Source organism: Microchirus variegatus, assembly GCF_963457635.1.
Source record: "Microchirus variegatus genome assembly, chromosome: 11".
Taxonomy (NCBI): Eukaryota; Metazoa; Chordata; class Actinopteri; order Pleuronectiformes; family Soleidae; genus Microchirus; species Microchirus variegatus.
Genome location: NC_139812.1, coordinates 15,008,324 through 15,027,990, shown reverse-complemented (window position 1 = coordinate 15,027,990; position 19,667 = coordinate 15,008,324). Strand labels below are relative to the sequence as shown.

The window sequence follows — 19,667 nt, the reverse complement described above, 5'->3', positions numbered from 1 at the left end:
TGTTTTTTCTCACAAGTGCGGGCATTTTATTCAATTACAATTAAATAGATTCTTAAAAAATAAATGCATGTTGACCTTTCATTAATTAGTACAAATCAGCCAAGCAACATCATAGTGGAGTATGACAAACGCAGCACCACTGGGATTCAATATTTCTCTGGTGTATTAGATAACTGCTGCAGTGACACTTCATAATTTATCTTTAAGTGTAAATAAATATAAATATCTATTTTATTACTCTTGTCTTTCTAAATTTGTACATCTTATTGTATACTTTGCAGTGCACTACAATGTTGTTCTAATTTATTCTATTGCAACTTTTCAACCCTTAATTTGAGTGTTCGACACTTCTTTGTTTGTATTTTTAATAATGTGTCTTTAAAGGTCATGTAGGTCATACACATTTTGTTACTCTACATTTTTTTACATGATACAATCTGGTTCATAACCAGCTGGTACAATGAAAAAAAAAATCCCTGCAGCTCCTGACATGCATATGCAATACACTCGAGTAAACACAAGGTGTCTCTACCATTGTACTGAATCCACAGACAGACATGTTAGAAAAATGTTTATTCTTTTGCTGCCCAGCATGTGAACCCATCCCACCAACTTGCACAGACATTTCAGTCTTACTTCCTTGAGACGACTTCTGGGATAATCCAAACATGCCACAGTGTAACACAGCTGACATGAGATGACGTCATGCGCTGCTGTGATGAATTTCACATTAAATTATTTATCCCTTGAGCTTTATTCTCAGTTCATGTGCACTCAGGAAATAAGTCAACATAAAAAAAAGTGTCTATATTTACAATTTTGAAAGGCCAATGTGTTTTATTAAGGCAATGGGAAATGTAAAAAAAAAAAAAAAAGAAGTAAATAAGCATAACACTGAGAAATAAAAGGCACAGTAAGTTTACCTCTGGTTTACAGTGGCTTTTTTCAGCAGCTATAGTTTAGTAACGCTGACTGGCTCCTAATTTGTCATCCAAACAGTGTCATCGCGTCAGTACCCGCCGTCTCTCTCCACGCAGCCCACACCCACCGCGTTAGTGGGACACTTGCAGGAGCGGCCGCTTGGCGTCGCTAAACAGAGGTGAGTGCAGCCGCCGTTGTTCGCAGCACAGTAGTTTTGTCCTGGTGGAGGAAGTAAAAACACAAACATCGTTAAAGCAGGGGAAATAAATCACGAGGTGCAGCAGGGAAAAAAAAGCTTCTTCGCTATTTGTTTAACAGATACAAGCACATTGAAAAGAAACATCTGGTTAAAAACTCCAGATGTTGGAGACCCCTCTCCACATTCCCTGGCTTCATACACGCAGCCTTATCAAGAAGGGAGGATGAGGCCTGGTGCTGCAGAGGAACATCAGTCTTCCTTTCACCAAATAATAAATACTAGCTGCAGAATTCCTCCTGCTACTTTCAGGTAGAGGAAAGTAAAGGATGCCATTTTTCAGCTTTGCACGCCGCTCTCAAAATGCTTCAAGGAAGGGCCCAGAGGTCACGAAACTGGGCCGAGGAGTGAAGAGAATGAATTATAAGCCAGATTCAATGGTAGCCCCCATGTGGACAGAGGTCAAGCTTTTTCTAAGAATGGCTCTTTAGTTGTTCTGCACATCAGTGTCAGATGTAATACTTCAAACGCTTGAAAAGCTCTTAAAAGTCCTGTGTGCGTTACATTTGTGTGTATTGAGAGAAATTGAAAATACGAGCAATACAAATACAATAAGCGGATAATTTGTTGAACATAGAACGTCACACATACAGTATACGTCCAGTGAACAGGCCTGCGTGGTAGTAGATTAACAGTGACTGTCGGTAAAGGGGTAGAACAAGCTTGTCCCAGCGCTCCATCAGGGCTGTGTATTGTTTGAGCAAACATGATTTGATTGGCTGCCTCTCACACGGACGTTTGGGAAGTTGAACATTTCTCAACTGCTGACGCACTCGAAGTGAAGGCAACACTTGACTCAGCTCCATTGGAAGTAAAGTAATGAGAGGCATTTGAATTGAACGTGTGAGTCCACTGTTAAAGGAAACATATTATACCCTAATTCTCCAAGTTCCCTGGTGTCCTAATGAACATGTCTGTGACATGCTTTGGTCAAAATACCTTAAGGATGAAGCACCACAGCAGTTCAATCACCCTGCCAAAACAGCCCTGTTCAGAATGCTCAGTTTTGAGTGCCTGTCTCTTTAAATGCAAATGAGTCCCAGGAAACTACGTCAGTGCCACTGAGGCTTCGGCAGCTAACTGCAGTTAGCATTTGGAAAAGCCATCATTTGCCGACTCTAGCCGGCACATTGCCGTCATATATAACATGTATCCACTGGACACGTAAATCCTCTGAAGCTGGAAATTTGTGCAGAACTCTGTGCTGCACTTTGCAGGACACTATGCGTTTTTTAGGGACAAAGCGGAGCTCCGCGAGACAACAATTCCAGGAATGTGTCATTGTGACGTCCCAATGAGTGCAGAAGTCAACATCACGTGTTTTATCTCCTGTACTGACTGAGGCGGACCACAAAAACATGAGTCATCTTTTTTCACACTTTGCCTACACTTTGCCTCCAGAGTCCCAAATATAAGTATCAAAATGATTAAAATGTGATTTTGCATAATATGTCTCCTGCAAAATAATCCTTTTATATGTCCTTTAGGGAAGGGTCTTGCTTTGTGGAGGTTGCATGTGATTTTTGCGTCTTGAAGTAAGAGCTTACTTGCAAATGTAGTAAAACAGTCTCAATATTACAGTAGATATTACTTAAACTTAGACATTGGCCTTTCAAAGGGGAACATGTGGTCCTGGTTTAATACCTGAAGGACACTGGGCATAGGCTGCAGTGATCCCGTACAACTTGGTCCGCTTCTGTGGCTGGAACTCCTCCGACTCCTTGGCAGCATAGCGATCTACTGCAACCACGGCGTTCCTGTTGTAAACAAAGTCAGCACAAGTGTTAAGAAGTCCAGGACTATCCCAGCTTGTGAAATGTCTGCATCCTGCTGCACCCCCCCCCCCCCCCCCCCCAACGCTATGTATAAAGTATGTCAAGAATGAGTAAGGGGGTAGGCATAGTAGGCATAGTTTGCTGTAAACTGTTGAAGTGTGGCACCTCCCCCACCAACACCACCACCACCACCTCTCAACCTTCTCCAGTCAGCCTACAGGCCTGGTGAGATCACAGAGAGGCCCTGGGCAGGTCACTCAAAGACGCTGAGGCTGAGAAATTGCAAGCAGCTGCCACTTTTTAAGATGCCTCCTCACCCCACCTACGCACACACACACACACACACAGTTGCCCCAACCCCCACTTTTTTTTGCAGTGGCTAACATACACATACAGACTCAGGGAAGAGTCAGAGTCTGGGAGAACATCAAGGGCTCTTGCTTGAAGTGAGGGGAGCTTTTTGACCTCTGACCCACCCCCCTCCTTCATTCTTATATTGCAACAGTATGTTAACTCCTTGATGCTGAAAATACATTTTTAAACATCAAATTCCACTGTCAAATGCAGCCAGGCTGTAGTGAGTAACATCTTTACAAAGACATGTTTATGTAATAACCTCTTCAATAGCACAGTTAGTTTATGACAATGGAATAAATCAGACCTCCTCCAGTCAGTGTAGTAGATGTTCTTGCCAAAAGCAGTCATTCCAAACGGATACTGAAGTCCCTCCATTATCTTCCTGCGGTCGCCGCGATCTGGATGCATGCACTCCATTTTATGTGTGCCTACAGGCAAGAGAATCAGACTTAATACTAATCACGAGACAGACATCATTTCACAGATGAGTCATCTGTCTGAAGTCTACGCAGTACCTGCGTCTGCCCAGCAAAGCAGAGAGCTCTGAGAGTCATAAGTCAGTCCGTTCGGCAGACCGAGATCGTCCTTCACCAGAACCCTTCTGTTGGAGCCGTCCATGTATGAGGTCTCAATCTTGGGGGCGTCGCGGTTCCAGTCGGACCAGTAGAGATTGCTGTCATGAGAACAAACGTGTAGGTTTTAGATTAAGATGTACCATTTATCATTTAGATTTGAATATCTTTCAGCCCCACAGGAATTCAAATTGCTGCCATATTATGAATGTTATTCTACTTTGTCTTTGACAGCAGCTAAACCTGGGGCTGAAGCCAAAGGTTTCTGAGATCCCCTTAAGGTTGTCTCAAATCCTTACTTGTTAAGATATGATATGAGCAAATTCCAACAGCAGTTAGTATTTGGAAAAGCCATAATTATTGCCGTCTTATATAAAATGTATCCACTGGACACATAAATCCTCTGAGGCTGGAAGTTTGTGTAGAACTCTGTGCTGCACTGTGCAGCCAAGAATAGAACACTTTGCGTACTTCCGCTCTTCCGGATACTCTCCTGCACTCTCGCGTTTCAATTCCAGGAACGTCTCATTGTGACGTACCACTGGTGCGGAAGTCAACATCGCGTGTTTTATCTCCTGTACTTCGACTGAGGCGGACCACAAAAACACGAGTGAGTCATCTTTTTTCACACTTTGACGACTCATAGGGCCTCCAGAGTCCCACATATTAAAAAGCTAATTTTGCATAATATGTCTCCTTAGAACATGTTACCATTCCCATTTTTGTAAATCAGTAAATCTACTTTTCATGTTAAAGAATCCAAAGCGGAAAGGTTTTACTGACCCATTAGGAGGGTCGGTGATAATAGCGCGAGGGTTGACGAGGTCAGAGTCGATTAAGACGCGACGCTGAGAGCCATCCAGGGAGGCCACCTCAATGTGATCCCTCACAGAATCTGTCCAGAACATCGTCCGGCCCAAGTAATCGATGGCGATACCCTCGGGGCTGTCCAGATCTGTTAAGAGGATAAAATGTCTCCATCAGTTTATTTCGTTACTTTCTCTTGCGTCATAAATGGCTGAAAAACAATGTGGAGTGACGGAAGAGTGAGCAGTGAGGCTACCTGATCTGATGACATTAACAGCATCTCCTCCCTGGATGTTGGCCTTGCTGATCGAAGGAGATGTGATTTCCGTCCAGTAGACCATTTTTTCCACACAGTCGTAGGCCACGCCGATGATTACCTTCCCCTGCAGAAGGGTCAACAAGCAAACTTTGAAGTGCACTTCAGTTCAAACAAGAGTGTTTAGGGGATAAAAAAAACACATGAGGCATATGTGTGTGTGTGTTTTTTGACATTAACGTCGAGACATAAATCTAAAAAAACAGTACTCAGCATGAGCGCGGCGGGCCAGACTTTTGGCCAGCTGGTTTAGAGATCAGCGTAACAGGAAATACAGCTTGTGATTCCAGAGATGTCTGACTGATGTTAGCAATTAGTGTGAATGTCACCATGTGCATCCAATAAAGTGCAAGCCTCGGACGCTCGCAGCTAATTGGTGAAATCGCAGTTAGAATGCAAATATTAGATCAGGAGCTCTTAGAGGCATTTGTTTGTCAGTAAAAAAAAAAGTGTTTTTTTATGATCATAGTCACATCATAACACGCATTTTAACTGCAGACCTGTTAATAAACAGAAAGGCCGACTTACAGTAACTCTCCGAGATAATGTTTATATTAACAAACTGGAGTAGACAACATTTTTTGGCCTTATTGAGCAATAATTCCACAATAAACTCTCAGTATAATGTAAATGAAGTGATCTGAGAGAGAGAGAGAGATTTCTGCTTCTCCCTGAGGCTGTTTACATACTTGGGAAAGTCAGTCTGGCCAGTGACCTAGTCTGATCACAGTGCATTTCAGAGAGACTCATATTAGCTGTTATATTAAGCAGCTGCATGTGGGAAAGGCCACTATTCTAGTATTGGCAATAACTGCCAACCCTGCAAAGCAACCTCAAAAAAATTTATTCAATTGGAAGAGTGTCAGAGATAAAGAGATTCCCCTGGAGGTTCTGTTGCATATGAAGTGTGTCTCTGTCCATGTTTTGTATTTTGTGGGAGGGGCTCAGAACAGAAGATGCAGATGAGACTAAATTATCAACCAACAATCCTGCTGAGCACGGCTTTAAAAGGAAATATATGACTTGTAGACACCTTAAATAGAGTTGGGTAACACCTCAGATGAGGGAACACATATTCACCATTAACTAGATGCTTACTAACATATATAAGTAGCATACTAGCCCTTTATTAGTAATCCTTAAGCACATATTAACACCTTATTCTACCTCTATTACAACATGAATAAAGAACACCTTTTCCTACATAAGGTGTTAATATGTGCTTAATATTTACTAACAAAGGGCTACTATGCTACTTATATGCATGTTAGTATGTACCTAGTTAATGGTGAATATGTGTTCCCTAATCTAAAGTGTTACCTAAAGTTCCTTTTGAATTTCAAAGTTCACACCACCAGACAAAAATGAATCGGTCTCAAACTGCTTATCCAGTCTTCTCATTAAAGACAAACAAAAACTTACAGGGAGATGGAGGACGGTTTTGGCGTTGTCACTTTTCATATCGTAACCTTCCAGCGGGACGTGCTCTATCCTGCCGCTCTGTGCAAACAAGAGGTGAGTTCCTGGAGGCAGGGGGTGGACATCGGGTCGAGGGGTGGGCCCGATAGGTGGTGACACGCCACCGTGGTCGATGCCTTATTATGACAAAAGAAAAAAGAAGAAATATTAAATTAAAGCTTTTCTGATTTTTGCGTCCTGTTGTTCTTAAAGTAGACATATTAGACCCTAATTCTCCAAGTTAACCTCGTTCCCTGGTGTCCTAATGAACATGTCTGTGACATGCTTTGGTCAAAATACCTTAAGGATGAAGCACCACAGCAGTTCAATGACCCTGCCAAAACAGCCCTGTTCAGAACGCTCAGTTTTGAGTGCCTGCTCTTTAAATGCAAATGAGACACAGGAAATTACGTCAGCGTCACAGAGGCTAACCAGCAGCTAACAGCAGTAAGCATTTGGAAAAGCGATCTAGCAGGCACATTGCTGTCATATATAAAATGTATCCACTGGACATGTAAATCCTCTGAGGCTGGAAGTTTGTGTAGCACTCTGTGCTGCACTGTGGAGCCAAGAATAGAACACTTTGTCTTTTTTTAATTCCAGGAATTTATCATTGTGATGAGTGTGGAAGTCAACATCACACGCTCCTGTACTTAGGGTGAGGCGGACCACAAAAACGTAGCTGAGTCATCTTTTTTCACACTTTGTCTACTCATAGGGCCTCCAGAGTCCTAAATATAAGTATTAAATTTATTAAAAAGTTGATTTTGCATAATATGTCTCCTTGATGATGTACTCACACAGTGGTGTGCTGCCAGGTCCAGAACGCGTCCCGGGGATTTCCTGTCCATTTCGGTCCACACACCAGCACTGTCCCGTGCTGCCATGACACTGCATCGGCTCAAAGGCACCGTTCTCGTCACATGCGGGGACATACTGTCCAACTGGAGGACGAGGACCGCGTGGACCGTACTCTGTGGCACCCAAGAGATTTTCTCTTTGGGTCTCACATTTTGTTTTTGTCCTGCCTGAGAGAAGAGAAATTAAAAACAGAATATACCATTAAGACCACAGAAACCTATTCATTCAGCTCATTTATATTTCATTTTGTCCTCTGCTTTAAATTCAGCCAAACAAACACAAAAAAAACCCTCCCACATCCCTTATACCTTAAGGTATGACAAATTCTTTCAGCGATCCAGCAGAAAATGAAAAACAGGTTCCAACTGGCGCTCTGACAAGGAACTAATTTCCAAGTGAAATAAACAACGCAGCGAGCGGTGTGGTGAATGAAAATGATCCCTTCGCCGTTTTTCTAATATAGTGAGTGGAAATAAACACTCAGTGGCCGCTACAACTACTACCACTACCTGTTGACACAAATATCTAATCACCCAATACTTTAAGGCATGAAGACGTGGTCAAGATGACCTGCTGAGGTTCAAACTGAACGTCAGAATGGAGAAGAAGACTTTGAGCATGGCTAGAGGTTGGTGCCACATGGGCTGGTCTGAGTATTTCAGGAACTGGCCTTGGAATCTACCAAGGCTGATACTAGAGGTCAGAGGTCAGAGGAGAATGGCCAGACTGTTCTTTTTTAAATGATAGAAAAGCAACAGTAACTCAAATAAGCACTTGCTACAACCAAAGTATGCAGAGGACCGTTTCTGAACACACAACATGTCGAAGCATGAAACACATGAAAACCACACCAGGTGCCACCGCTGCCATTTTATTAGGCGTCCTGTTTACCTAATGCATTGGCCGGTGAGTCTTTATCACCTGAGTGAACTCCAATGACACATAACCAAAATAACCCACCACAGAGTGAATATTGCATGACTGAATATAAAAGAATCCAGGTGTAGAATGTCAGGTTTGCTTGTCAGAAAGAGTCGGCGCTGTACCAGACTTACCCGGAGAGCAGGACAAGCCGTCGCCGTAGTAACCTGGCCTGCACTGGCAGGTAAACGATCCGTCGGTGTTGTAGCATACAGCATCCTGATGGCACCTGCCTTGCTGGCACTCATCTATGTCTGCAGGGGAGAAGAAGAGGGGAAGTGAGGGGAAGAAAACCCATCATATAATATTTTCCAAGCGTCCGATCTGTTGTTGTCTTTTATGTGGACTGTGTACAGTGTGGTCTGGGCCTCAGAGAGCAGAACATTTGGCAAAGACGAGGAAAGAACGGAAACTTTAAAACGGGCGCACCGGCCAAACCTCCACATAAGAACCGTCCATCTGCTTTTCGTGTTTCACTGCTCAAACAGCACACATGTGTTACGTAACACCGTCTCACCTCCCCCGCACTGAGCAGATGTTTGAATAATTACAGCGTTTAAATGTCCACGTGTTTACTTGTGTTGGAGGATGACACGGGTCATTCTTGACGAGAACGTCGCAACAACAAACACGTGACTTTGGATCAAAATCGAACCACTTGTGCAGCGACTAGTTTCAGCAGATTCTTGTTTTTGTTCAATAAAGCCCTCGTCTAACAAAGGATGCTCTGACATCCAAGATTCAGGAGAAATGTAAATAACATTTTTGTTGCCTGAGGCTACAAAACTCCAATCGTTGGCAGAATGTTTTCCTTGTCAGCTAATGTTTTCCCCAAAACAAGCAAAAAAATAAAAAAAGGAACACTAATGTCTGGCAACTTTCAAATCTCACATTATGAAGCCTGAAGTGTATTACATGTGTTTAATTAATGATGTTAACATATGACAAATAACTCACTTTAATTAGTTTGAAAAACGTTTAAAGGTGCCATATGTAAGAATGTGGCCAAAAACGGTTACTACATTCAAATTCAAAATACCGAGGTCTTTTAGGTTTCGTTTTCTGACGTAATTAGCAACCCCTGGTTGCTCGGCAGCTGAGACTCTACTGACTGTAATGACTGGTAGACGGCGGTAGGTGGCGCCACATGCCAAAACACATGACATGACAAAATATTTTTTTTAATGCAAATATTTTGGCTGTACTGTTGTTGTTGGTGAGTTCAGTTTGTTATATGAACATTATTCCTGAGTCTCTGTGATATATTAGGAGGATTTTATGGCCAGTTGCTTTAGATTTATTACATAATGCACCTTTAATCATAAAATCAACTCAATAATAATTCTATTATTCAAGATTTAGTCTTAAATCTCATTCCCTTTACTTAATATTCTTTCAGATTCTGTTCCTTCTTTAACATTAACTATTCATCCTCGTGCATCAGTCAGGCCAAGCTGCTGCTTAATGAATTGCACATCGTGTCATTTTAAGACACATACGTATACTATCTTTAGATTAAACTGTAGAGTACACACATGAATGGTCCTTTAAATCTCACATCATGACAAAAACACACACGCTAAAGCCATAGAAATGTGAATAATACACTTCAAGTAATTTAATCAGCTTCAATAACTGCTAACAATGTTGTTGTTATACCTTGGCAGACTCGTCCGTCTCCTATGAATCCTGGCAGACACGAGCAAATAAAGCTGGAGCCTCCTGTGTAGCTGCACTGAGCTCGCTCGGGACTGTCACAGGTGTGGGTCCCTTCTTCGCAGGCATCGACGGGTCGGTTCACCTCTGAGGAGAAGAGTGAAAGTGAGAAAGTTGCATTATGTGTAATAAACTTCAATTTGTTACATCGATAAACTCCAAACAGACAGAGTTTTTTTCTGAAATATGCTGCAGCTGTATTTGGCAGCACACAAACACCACTTACCAATGCAGGTCTGCCCATCCCGAGCAAACTGATATCCATCTTCACATTCGCAGCGGAAGGTCCCCGGCTGGTTGTTGCAGATAGCGTGGAAGCCACAGGTCTGAGGGGCCTCTCTGCACTCATCGATGTCTGATTAAGGAGACAAGAGTCAATTATCATATTCTATAAAAAACTGCCACGCATGGCCGACGTTTGAGTTTGAAGTCACATCAGTGTCCTTCGTTATCAGATGTTTAGAGATCAGGCGACAGAGGTTAATTAGATTTCTTTAATTACAAAGGCTTGAAGATAGCGTCTGTCTGAAATACTTCCTTCCTCATTCTCCTGTATGTGACAAGGAGCTTCCTGTCTTGCCTCAAACGCAAAAGAGCATTGGTCCTATAGAATGTTGTCTGGGAAAATGGGGCACTTTGTTTTCCATGTGGGAGTCCCTCCGCTAATTGGTAAGATTGCACAGTTCCCCAGGAAGGAAGGCTTTACAAAGTCTGAGCTAATTAAACAATGGCTCTAAACAGAAGTTGAAATAATATGATTTACTTAAAAGCAGAAAATGGCATCTACATTGACTCTATGGGCCTTTTTCACGGCACATATTTTGAACAGTTCACAGTAGGAGAAGCACATGTGACACTTTTCCATTTAGCTGCCTCACTTTCAGGACCCCATTCTTTTGATCACGGCAGGACAAGGGTCGACAAAAATGACTGCACTACACTGACAACGCGGACCCTCGTTTACAGTATGAACCATGGGCATGTACGCACAGGCAGAAATATAAGCTCTCCACAAAAGCAGAATGTGGTAATTATGATCCGGCCCCGTAGCCACCAGGGTGACGACTCTGGTTGCAAAAAAGAATTCCGTTTGAATGAGAAAATGTCTATTTCTTACGTACATATTCCTGAGGAGTTTATGGTCTCACTTCTACACTCTTAGAAATAAAAGTGCTCAGTAGAACCATATAAGGTTCTTCGGCTTGTCCTCATAGGAGAACCCTTTTTGGCTCCACGTAGAACCTTTTTATTAAGGTTCCACCTGGAACCCTTTTGGAGGTTTCCACCAAGAACCCTTGAAAAACCCTTTCTTTTGGAAAGGGGTTTTCAGAAGCAAATGTATCCAAGTAGAACCCCAAGGCAGATGGCTGCACATTTTTGAGTGTGGTTCAGTCAGAGATTTCTACTTCCTGTTACCTGTTATAAGTGAGTTTTTTTCTCTCTGATGCTTACACTCTTAGAAATAAAACTGCTAAGTAGAACCATATAAGGTTCTTCGGCTTGTCCTCATAGGAGAACCCTTTTGGAAGGTTCCACCAAGAACCCTTTTAAAATCCTTTATTCAGGAAAGGGGTTTTAAAGGGTTCTCTGGATCAAAATGGTTCTTACTGGAACCATTAGTGTTACCAAGAACCCTTGAAAACCCCTTTTTTTGGGTTTTTCAGAAGCAAATGGTTCCAGGTGGCACCTTAGCTCTTGTAGAAGGACCCTTTTGGAACCCTTATTTCTAAGAGTGTAGTGCTTGCTCATTGTGTGAATTGCTGCGTTTCTCTGCTGTGAATTGTTCCTATTCAGAGGATAATAGACAATGACACGCAGCACATAATGGGTCTGCACCAGTGGTAATGACAGCTGGCATCGTCCAACAGATGCAGGTCAAATCTCCTGTATCGCTCTTACCATAACATGTGCGGCCATCGCCGTTGAAGCCAGACGCACACTCGCAGGTGAACTGGTTTCCCTCTCCAGGTCGGCAAGCGGCGTTGGTGTCACAGCCGTGTCTTCCTGTGAAACACGGGTTCTCCTCCGGCTGCCCTCCTGAGAAGTGAACATATGAAGACGATGTGTTTGTTACTATCCCGTTGACTAATTCAGTAACAACAACAGCAGACCTCACTTCCCTGATTAAAAACCATCATCAGGATGTTGTTTTATGTTGCATTTCAGGAAGGAAGTGAGCTCAGAACCAAAACAGGAAGACAAGAATAATCTCCTCACCATTGACGTCCCCGATTTTGTTGCTCATGGCGAACCGGATGAGCTCGTTGTTATGGTCGTACATGACAAAGATCTGGTCCACCCTGAGCATCTGTGTAGGCTTCATGTCTCCTGAAGATCTGTCATGCTGGCAGCTCTGGAAGCTGATGGTCTGACGCCACTGATACGTCCTGGTGTCAGCTGTGCCATCGGGCAAGTTCACGATGTAGTTCCGTGTGGAGGAGGAGGTGATCACTGCAAGATAAAAAAAAAAATAGACTTCTCAGCATTCACTTAATAAAGGGTTTTGTTATGATTTCAAAGGCTGAAAAGGCTCGGGAACCTTTGTTCATGCTGTAGCTTACAGTTGTTGCTGTACTGGTAGATCTCAGAGTAAGCCTCGACCTGTACGGTGGATCCTTGAGGCACCTCAGGGACCCGGCCTTCCAGGGTGGTGCTCACGACCAGGTGGTCGTGCTCGTCGATACCTTTGAACTCCTGTCTGATGGTCAGCTTCTCATTCCCTGGCAGAAAGGTCACCTCGGCCTGCCGTGTGAACTCCCCCCCTTCAGAGGATGAAGAAGAGGTTAACTTTAAGACCCTGGCCCTGGATGAACTTTGGCTTAGCGCCATCTGTCTGAGCTGAGGTAATGTGAGGGGAATTCAGCTGGAAAGAGCGAGTAACACTGCAGCTGCATGGCAAAGTGAGCTGGACACAAAAATGCAGCTTGTTCAGTGTTGACTCATTTGTATCTGGTGCTGTCTGTTCTTGTAGCATCACTGAGATTTGTTGAAAGATTTTTTTGAAAAGCTAGTGAATGTTAGATTAGAAGGTGCCGGTTAAACATTTCCCGCCTCACCAATATGACTGAAGCCATTCTTGAAGCCAGGCTGCTCCAGAGCAAATGCCCACCCGATCGCGCCGCCGATGGATGACAGCGGCTGCAGCGAGGGCCCGACGTTCTGCGGGATGTCGCTGATGGCGACGTACGATCGGCCGTCGTTTGCGACAACATACGAGTGGAGATCGTTACTGCTGAACTCCACTGGCGAAGGAGAGCTGCCCACATACACTCTTCCATGCAGTTTACCATTCATCCTCTGTGGCTTTCCTGCAAGAAATTAACCCAGACCATCAAAGTTAATCACAGAGAAGAGCAACCACTGTGCACAGGGCTTTACTCAAAGGCTTTTGTAGCCATCTGCTCGAATTATATTCAGACATCTGAGTTGTGAGGAGACTTGTGGAAGCGGCCGAGTTACAGATGCGTTCCAAACACATCCACGTTTGCCAATTACTAAGAATTCATGAAAATAAACAGACTCTGGAAGTTAAAGTCTCACTCAACTGTTTTAACCTGGATGTTTGCTGAAGGCTGTTATACAGCAGGTATTACACATAACATTTAAAAAACAAAGCTGTTTCAGGATGTTAGATATCAATGTTTTTCCTGTCTTTAAATTAGCAAGTGACCACTAAAATTAGAAACGCAGAGCAATGGAGTCCTTACGGAGATGTTCCATTCATAGCTGAGATTTTAAACATTTAAACTTAAAGAAAATAACAATTTTAAATTCTGTACCCTCTGCCACACACTGTATCCCATTCCCATAGAAGCCAGGCTTGCAGGCGCAGCAGTATCCGCTGGAGTAGTCGTTGCAGTCGGCAAACTGGGAACACTTGTTTCTGTTGTTCGCACATGTCCCGAAGTTGTACGAGAACACTGAAAACATGGAAAAGCACGATGACGGATTAAATTAACGATAATCTTTTAAATTCTCTTGATCAAACAGTTTTACAGCGTGAACTCACCATCTACGTTTATATCTGTGTCTTCCACCACCACCACCTCGGGGTTGCTCGGCTGATGTGGCTGGTACTGGACGGGATGGACCACAATCTGCCCTTCATCTGGCTCGTAAGGTGGATACTCTATCACCTGTCCATTCTCGACCACCTGTCCATTCTCGTGCATGAGCCTCCTTTCTTCAGTGGCGTCAGTGGCCTCAACATAGACTTCGGGAGGCGTGGCCTCAGTGGGCAGGTCAGTGACCACACCGGGGTCCACGTTGGTAAAGAAGGGAGAGGTACCGATCTCGTACACCCACAAACCACGCAGGCCAGAGTTGGTTTCCCTGTGAGAATGAGGGTTAAAGGTGTTATGCAAAAAATGTTTAAGGATTAAGGATGTTAATGTTAATTTGACATACTGCCCTCACTGAAAACAATGGTAACATTTTAGAGTTTGCATGCATGTGTGGGTTTTCTTCCCACAGTCCAAAAATATTCAGATTTGGGGATAAGGGTAATTGGAGACTCTAAATTGACTGTAGGTATGAGTGTGAGAGTGGATGGTTATTTGTCTCTATGAGTCCCTGTGATGGACTGACAACCTGTCCCCATATTTCGCCCCCTATGTCAGCTGGGATTGTCACCAGCGTCCGCCGTGACCCGCACGTAGAGGATAAAGCAGTAGAAGATGGATGGATGTTTAATGTATGTTGAATTATTGCTTTCCACTATCTAACGTGATGACATCAGCACACTTGTAAGTGTAAGGGTCAGCGCCGGTCAAAAACTACACTACCGGTCAAAAGTCTGGGGTCACCCATACAATTTTTTTTGTCTTTTCCATTAAAATTCACACTTTTATTCATCCAAAGAGTTGCAAAATGAATAGAAAATATAGTGAAGACATTGACAAGAACCAGCAAAACTGTTTTCAGCTGTGCTAACATAATTGCACAAGGGTTTTCAAGGGTTTTCTAATCATCCAATAGCCTTCGAACGCGATTAGCAAACACAATGTACCATTAGAACACTGGAAATGGGCCTCTATACACCTATGTACATATTCCATTAAAAACCAGACGTTTGGAGCTAGAATAGTCGTTTACCACATTAACTATGAATAGAGTGTAGTTCTGATTAATTTAATGTTATATTCATTGAAATAAATAGAGTTTGCTTCAAAAATGAGGACATTTCTAAGTGACCCCAAACTTTTGAACGGAATTGTAAGTCAGGGAAACAATTTTACATTACATTAGTGGGATGTGGGTAAAATAGTTTTAGAAAAATCATAGAAATTTAGTAACATTCTAAAAAAATGCTAATATTTTAACATTATTCATTCCCTAATATTAAAAACGCTTCTTTCGGCATCTGAAGGAAGGAAAGTCTGTTTTGCACGTACCGTGCCCATACAGAGTCTTACATGCTGTTCTTTAAAGTCAAGGAACAGGTGTTGTTGTGTTGACTGGGTGGACTTACTCTGCTAGTGTCCTGACAGATGCCTGGTCGTCCGTGGTGGTGCGGTAGTATGGCCCCTGAGTGTTAAACAGAAAACCCCTCACTAAGCCTTTACTAAAGCCAGCATGCATGGTCACACTGCCGTCTTCTGCAGGTGAGGTAGAAGACTGGATCCCATCCCTTGGATACAGGACAATAGCGTACGAGTACCTATCCAGAGATGCAATAACCAGCTGGAAGGTGTTTCTCTGTGTTAAAAAATAAAAACAGAGGATGTTAATTGTCAGTTTCTCCAAAACTCACTTCAATAAAGATGAGAATGCTCACCTTCTTGTCTTGGTTTTGAGGTTCGTGAGTGGCGACGTCAACCCAGGTGATGACCACAGCATGGGTGGGGTTTACTTCGTCGTCGTCGGGGAAGCCTCTGTTGATGTGCTCCGCTGCCCGATGCAGAACATCAGGGCTGGAGTCCTGGCGGAAGAAGACCTTCCCCACACCATCGCTTGTGTCCAGGTCTCCTTGCAGAGCGGCGATCATGCCAAACTTTGAGGGCATTTTGCCGAGATATGTGGACTCGCTCGTCGGCTCTGTTGTGGCAACAAATCCATTGGTGTTGATCTGAAAAAAAAAAAAACTCAAGTTGGTGATGGCATAGCGAGATGTGGAAGCCGAGGCAGATCCAGGCCAGTCTGACCCACTTTGAGCTTTATTCCAGACTCATTAGCGTAATGATCTAATGAACAAACAAGATGCCGTTTAGCACACATTTCGCACACTTAAAGGTCCAATGTGAACACATGCAAGGCTCGTAAAAGAAAAAAAGAAAGCTGGGTTCATGTCAAAAACACACACGCACACACACACACTCTGCACATGGGGCTCCTCCACTTCCTGAGCAGAGGAAAACAAGAGCACTATTCCTGGCCGGTATTCCACTGTTTCCTGTCCCTGCCCCTGACGAACAGCCCTGGAGAACCCAGAGATTATTATGCACTAATCTTCATTACAGAGACTTCCTGCCAAAATGGAAGATAGGGGCTGGGAAAAAGGATCAGTAATTCCGATCGCACTGACACAAAGATCATTAGTGTTAGTAAATAACTCAACGTAGCACATACAGTATACTCTCAGACAATAAAACCTCCTAATGATCAAGAGAAGAGGGTTTGGTGTGAAAAGCAGTACTGTTCCCCTGCAGGGCAGAAAGAGTTCAGAGGAGATTCACACATGAGTAATAACAAAAATATTTTTAATATCTTGTCTGCAGAGGGAGGTGGGGGGGGGGGGTAAAGCCTTGTTGCTTTTGTAAAAATAACTTTAACCCCTTCGACCAATTATTACAACAAGGATCTCAACCTCATGTGTTAATAACTAACAACTCAAACAACTTCTTGCCACTGCACATCAGGGGATCAAGTCCTGAAATCCCTGTTATACACATAAGACTGAAATACAAAAAAACACCTTAATTCAACCAAAAGTTAGCAAAACAACTATTTAAACTCAATCCATATAGGTGGTCATTTTGTTTTTACATTGTCAACCATTTTCTTTTTTCAGTGCACTTTCAGAAATTCAAATAAAAACCAAACTTTAAAGAAAGCCGGTGTCCTGCCTTTGATGTGCATAATAAGTACTCTTTATTAGAGATGCAGCAGCACTTTTCTTGGAAAATGAAGAATCACTAGGATAAAGGGCTGTTTTGTTTGTCCAGCACAATGGTGCAGCTTTCAGCTAAATGTTCCTATTACTCAATTTTCCCTCAAGTCATTTCCCCTCTGCTCCAAGTGGAAACTACAGGCAACATAATAATAATAATAATAATAATAATAATAATAATAACTAGCCCCGCGAGCGGATCTGAACGGGTTCGAGCCGATGCGCGCTCGTCGGCGTGTGCCACGCCTCCTCGCTCGCCTCGCCCACGAACCCGTTCATTCACCGCTCGCGGGGCTAGTTATTTTCAGCGGCGTCCCCACGCATGTCGGTCTGAGGAGCCATCGCGACGTGTGCATGTAATACTATCTGCTGCCACCAGGGGGTGCTGAAAGTTGAATATTTTTACATAGACATGTTCAGGACAGGTCCCTGGTCTCACATATTAAGTTCTGTGCTTATCGGTAAATGTACAGCAAAGTTAGAGGGCACTTCCTGTTTAAAATGGCCGACTTCCTGTGGGTGAAAGTCGTGTCCGTAAACGTGTTCAGGGAAGTTCACTTGCCTCACATTTCAATTTTCTTGCAGATCGGACAATGTTGGCCTTTAGCCACCAGGGGGCGCTGAAAGTTGAATATTTTCATATAAATGTCTTCAGGCCTGACCTGTTATTAATCTGAGCAAGTTTGGTTCCGATCGGACCTTTCGTTGTAAAGTTATAAGAGTTTCGTTCTTCACTCACTTTAGCGCCCCCTATCTCGTGCGCCATACGATATTTAAAAAATCCTTCCAATTGTTTCTGTTCCTCAACTGGTCCACAGTGACCTCCCCAAGTTTGAAGGTGATCGCTCAAAAACTGTAGGAGGAGATAGATTTTGTAGCGCTGGTGTAATTTTCGTATGTTTTCTGCCACCACCAGGAGGCGCTGTTTTCAAAATTGACCATTTCTTCATAGTCTTCTTCAGAAACCACCCATCATCACTCACAGCAAGTTTGGTTCCGATCGGACCTTTCGTTGTAAAGTTATAAGAGTTTCGTTCTCTGCGGCGAAAAACCTGAATTTTCGCCAACTTTAGCGCCCCCTATCTCGTGCGCCATACGATATTTAAAAAATCCTTCCAATTGTTTCTGTTCCTCAACTTGTCCACAGTGATCTCCCCAAGTTTGAAGGTGATCGCTCAAAGACTGTAGGAGGAGATAGATTTTGTAGCGATGGTGTAAATTCGCCAAAAACGCCGCCGTTTTCGCCTTCAATCCAAGATGGCGGCCTTCCCGTAGGATTCCCAGGACGCTTGTCATCGACTTTTATTTAAAGCTCAACCTAATGAACATGTGTACCGAGTTTCGTTCATTTACGTTAAACCCGACAGGAGATGACCTACTAGCACTTTTTTGCGTCACTTTTAAGCCCCTCCCACTTCCAATTTTCCACGCTTTTTCACCGAACCTTTGAAATACGTAAATTTTCACCAGGCCTGACGTGGTCGCAAAAATCTGTGAGTTTTTGGGCATGGGAAAGGCCTCAAAAAGGCGATTCATTTGGCGGAATAATAATAATAATAATAACTCTTTCAGTTTCAATAGGTTTCTTGCACAGTCGTGCTCGAACCCTAATAATAATAATAATAATAATAAATAATAATAATAATGTAGTTTGCAAATGAAGTTTAGTTTGATATTGTACCATAAAGTGTTTTAACTCATAATGTTTCTAATGAGCATCTCTCATCGACCACACTGTTGTTTAGGGATGGATTACAAAATAAGGCTCTTCCAGTACTTTGGTCCCTGGTGCCAAGAGTAAAAAGATAACCTCCGGGGGGAAAGCTGCAAGAATGCGTGGACACGATAAAGCCAGATAGAGTGAGTCAATATGTTGTGAATATTATGGTCTGCCGCCAGATATGTTCAACGATTTCCAGGCATTGTTAAATGTGGTAATCGCTGACCTCTTTTCGCGTATGGGCTTTCTGTGGGTGCGAATGCGCAATTGCGCAAGATCTATGTACTGTCCGCAGTGACCAGTCAATCTCACGCGTTTGTCTTGAAGTACAATGAAAGTGCGCCAACTTACAAAGATGCTGTGGAAAGTGCCGTCATAAAACAACACTGGCTTGTCCAGTTCAAGTCGGTGCGTCTGGTCATTCCCCGGCTCCAGTGACTCGTCTCTTGCGCTCGGACCGTAGGGGAAAAGCTCTCCCCTCGTTATGCTCTGCACCGAGGCCACAAATCCCAGAATACTCGCACAGGCGAGCCATCCTCGCTCTTGCCAGCCCATTGTTCTTGTCTCAGCGTCAGTCGAGTGGTTCCTGCGGCTCTGGCTCGTCCCAGACAGGTTACAGGAGAGTGACGCACGGGATCCACACACAGAGGAAAGTCCAGGCAGAGTTTTTGGAAGATGTGGGGCGGAGTTGAGTTGAGTTGAGTTGAGTGAGGGGGCGACGAGAGTTGCTTTCATAAACCATCGGTGCTGGGGGGGGGGGAGAGAAATTAGAAGTCGCCTACACTTTTCTCCTTATGTTTGTCCTAAAACAAATTCCAGACTCGATGTGGATTAGACTGCAGGCTCAGTTTGGCACCAGATACTGAGTGTGACTGTGCG

At 43.4% G+C, this 19,667-nt stretch overlaps 1 protein-coding gene across 1 annotated transcript; it reads right to left on the bottom strand.

Annotated features, from left to right (window-relative positions):
- Positions 1–558: 558 nt before the first annotated feature.
- On the bottom strand, positions 559–19,413 carry nid1a (nidogen 1a). Its single transcript, XM_083897933.1, has 20 exons — positions 19,140–19,413; positions 15,737–16,027; positions 15,431–15,657; positions 13,970–14,292; positions 13,740–13,880; positions 13,017–13,268; positions 12,522–12,722; positions 12,178–12,411; positions 11,860–11,997; positions 10,187–10,315; positions 9,904–10,047; positions 8,379–8,498; positions 7,263–7,490; positions 6,427–6,599; positions 4,945–5,071; positions 4,665–4,836; positions 3,825–3,982; positions 3,614–3,737; positions 2,822–2,934; positions 559–1,140 (listed from the first exon to the last, which is right to left on the bottom strand). Exons 1-20 carry the CDS (start codon positions 19,341–19,343, stop codon positions 1,010–1,012), a joined length of 3,630 nt encoding a protein of 1,209 aa, XP_083754059.1. The 5' UTR covers positions 19,344–19,413; the 3' UTR covers positions 559–1,009.
- Positions 19,414–19,667: the final 254 nt, after the last annotated feature.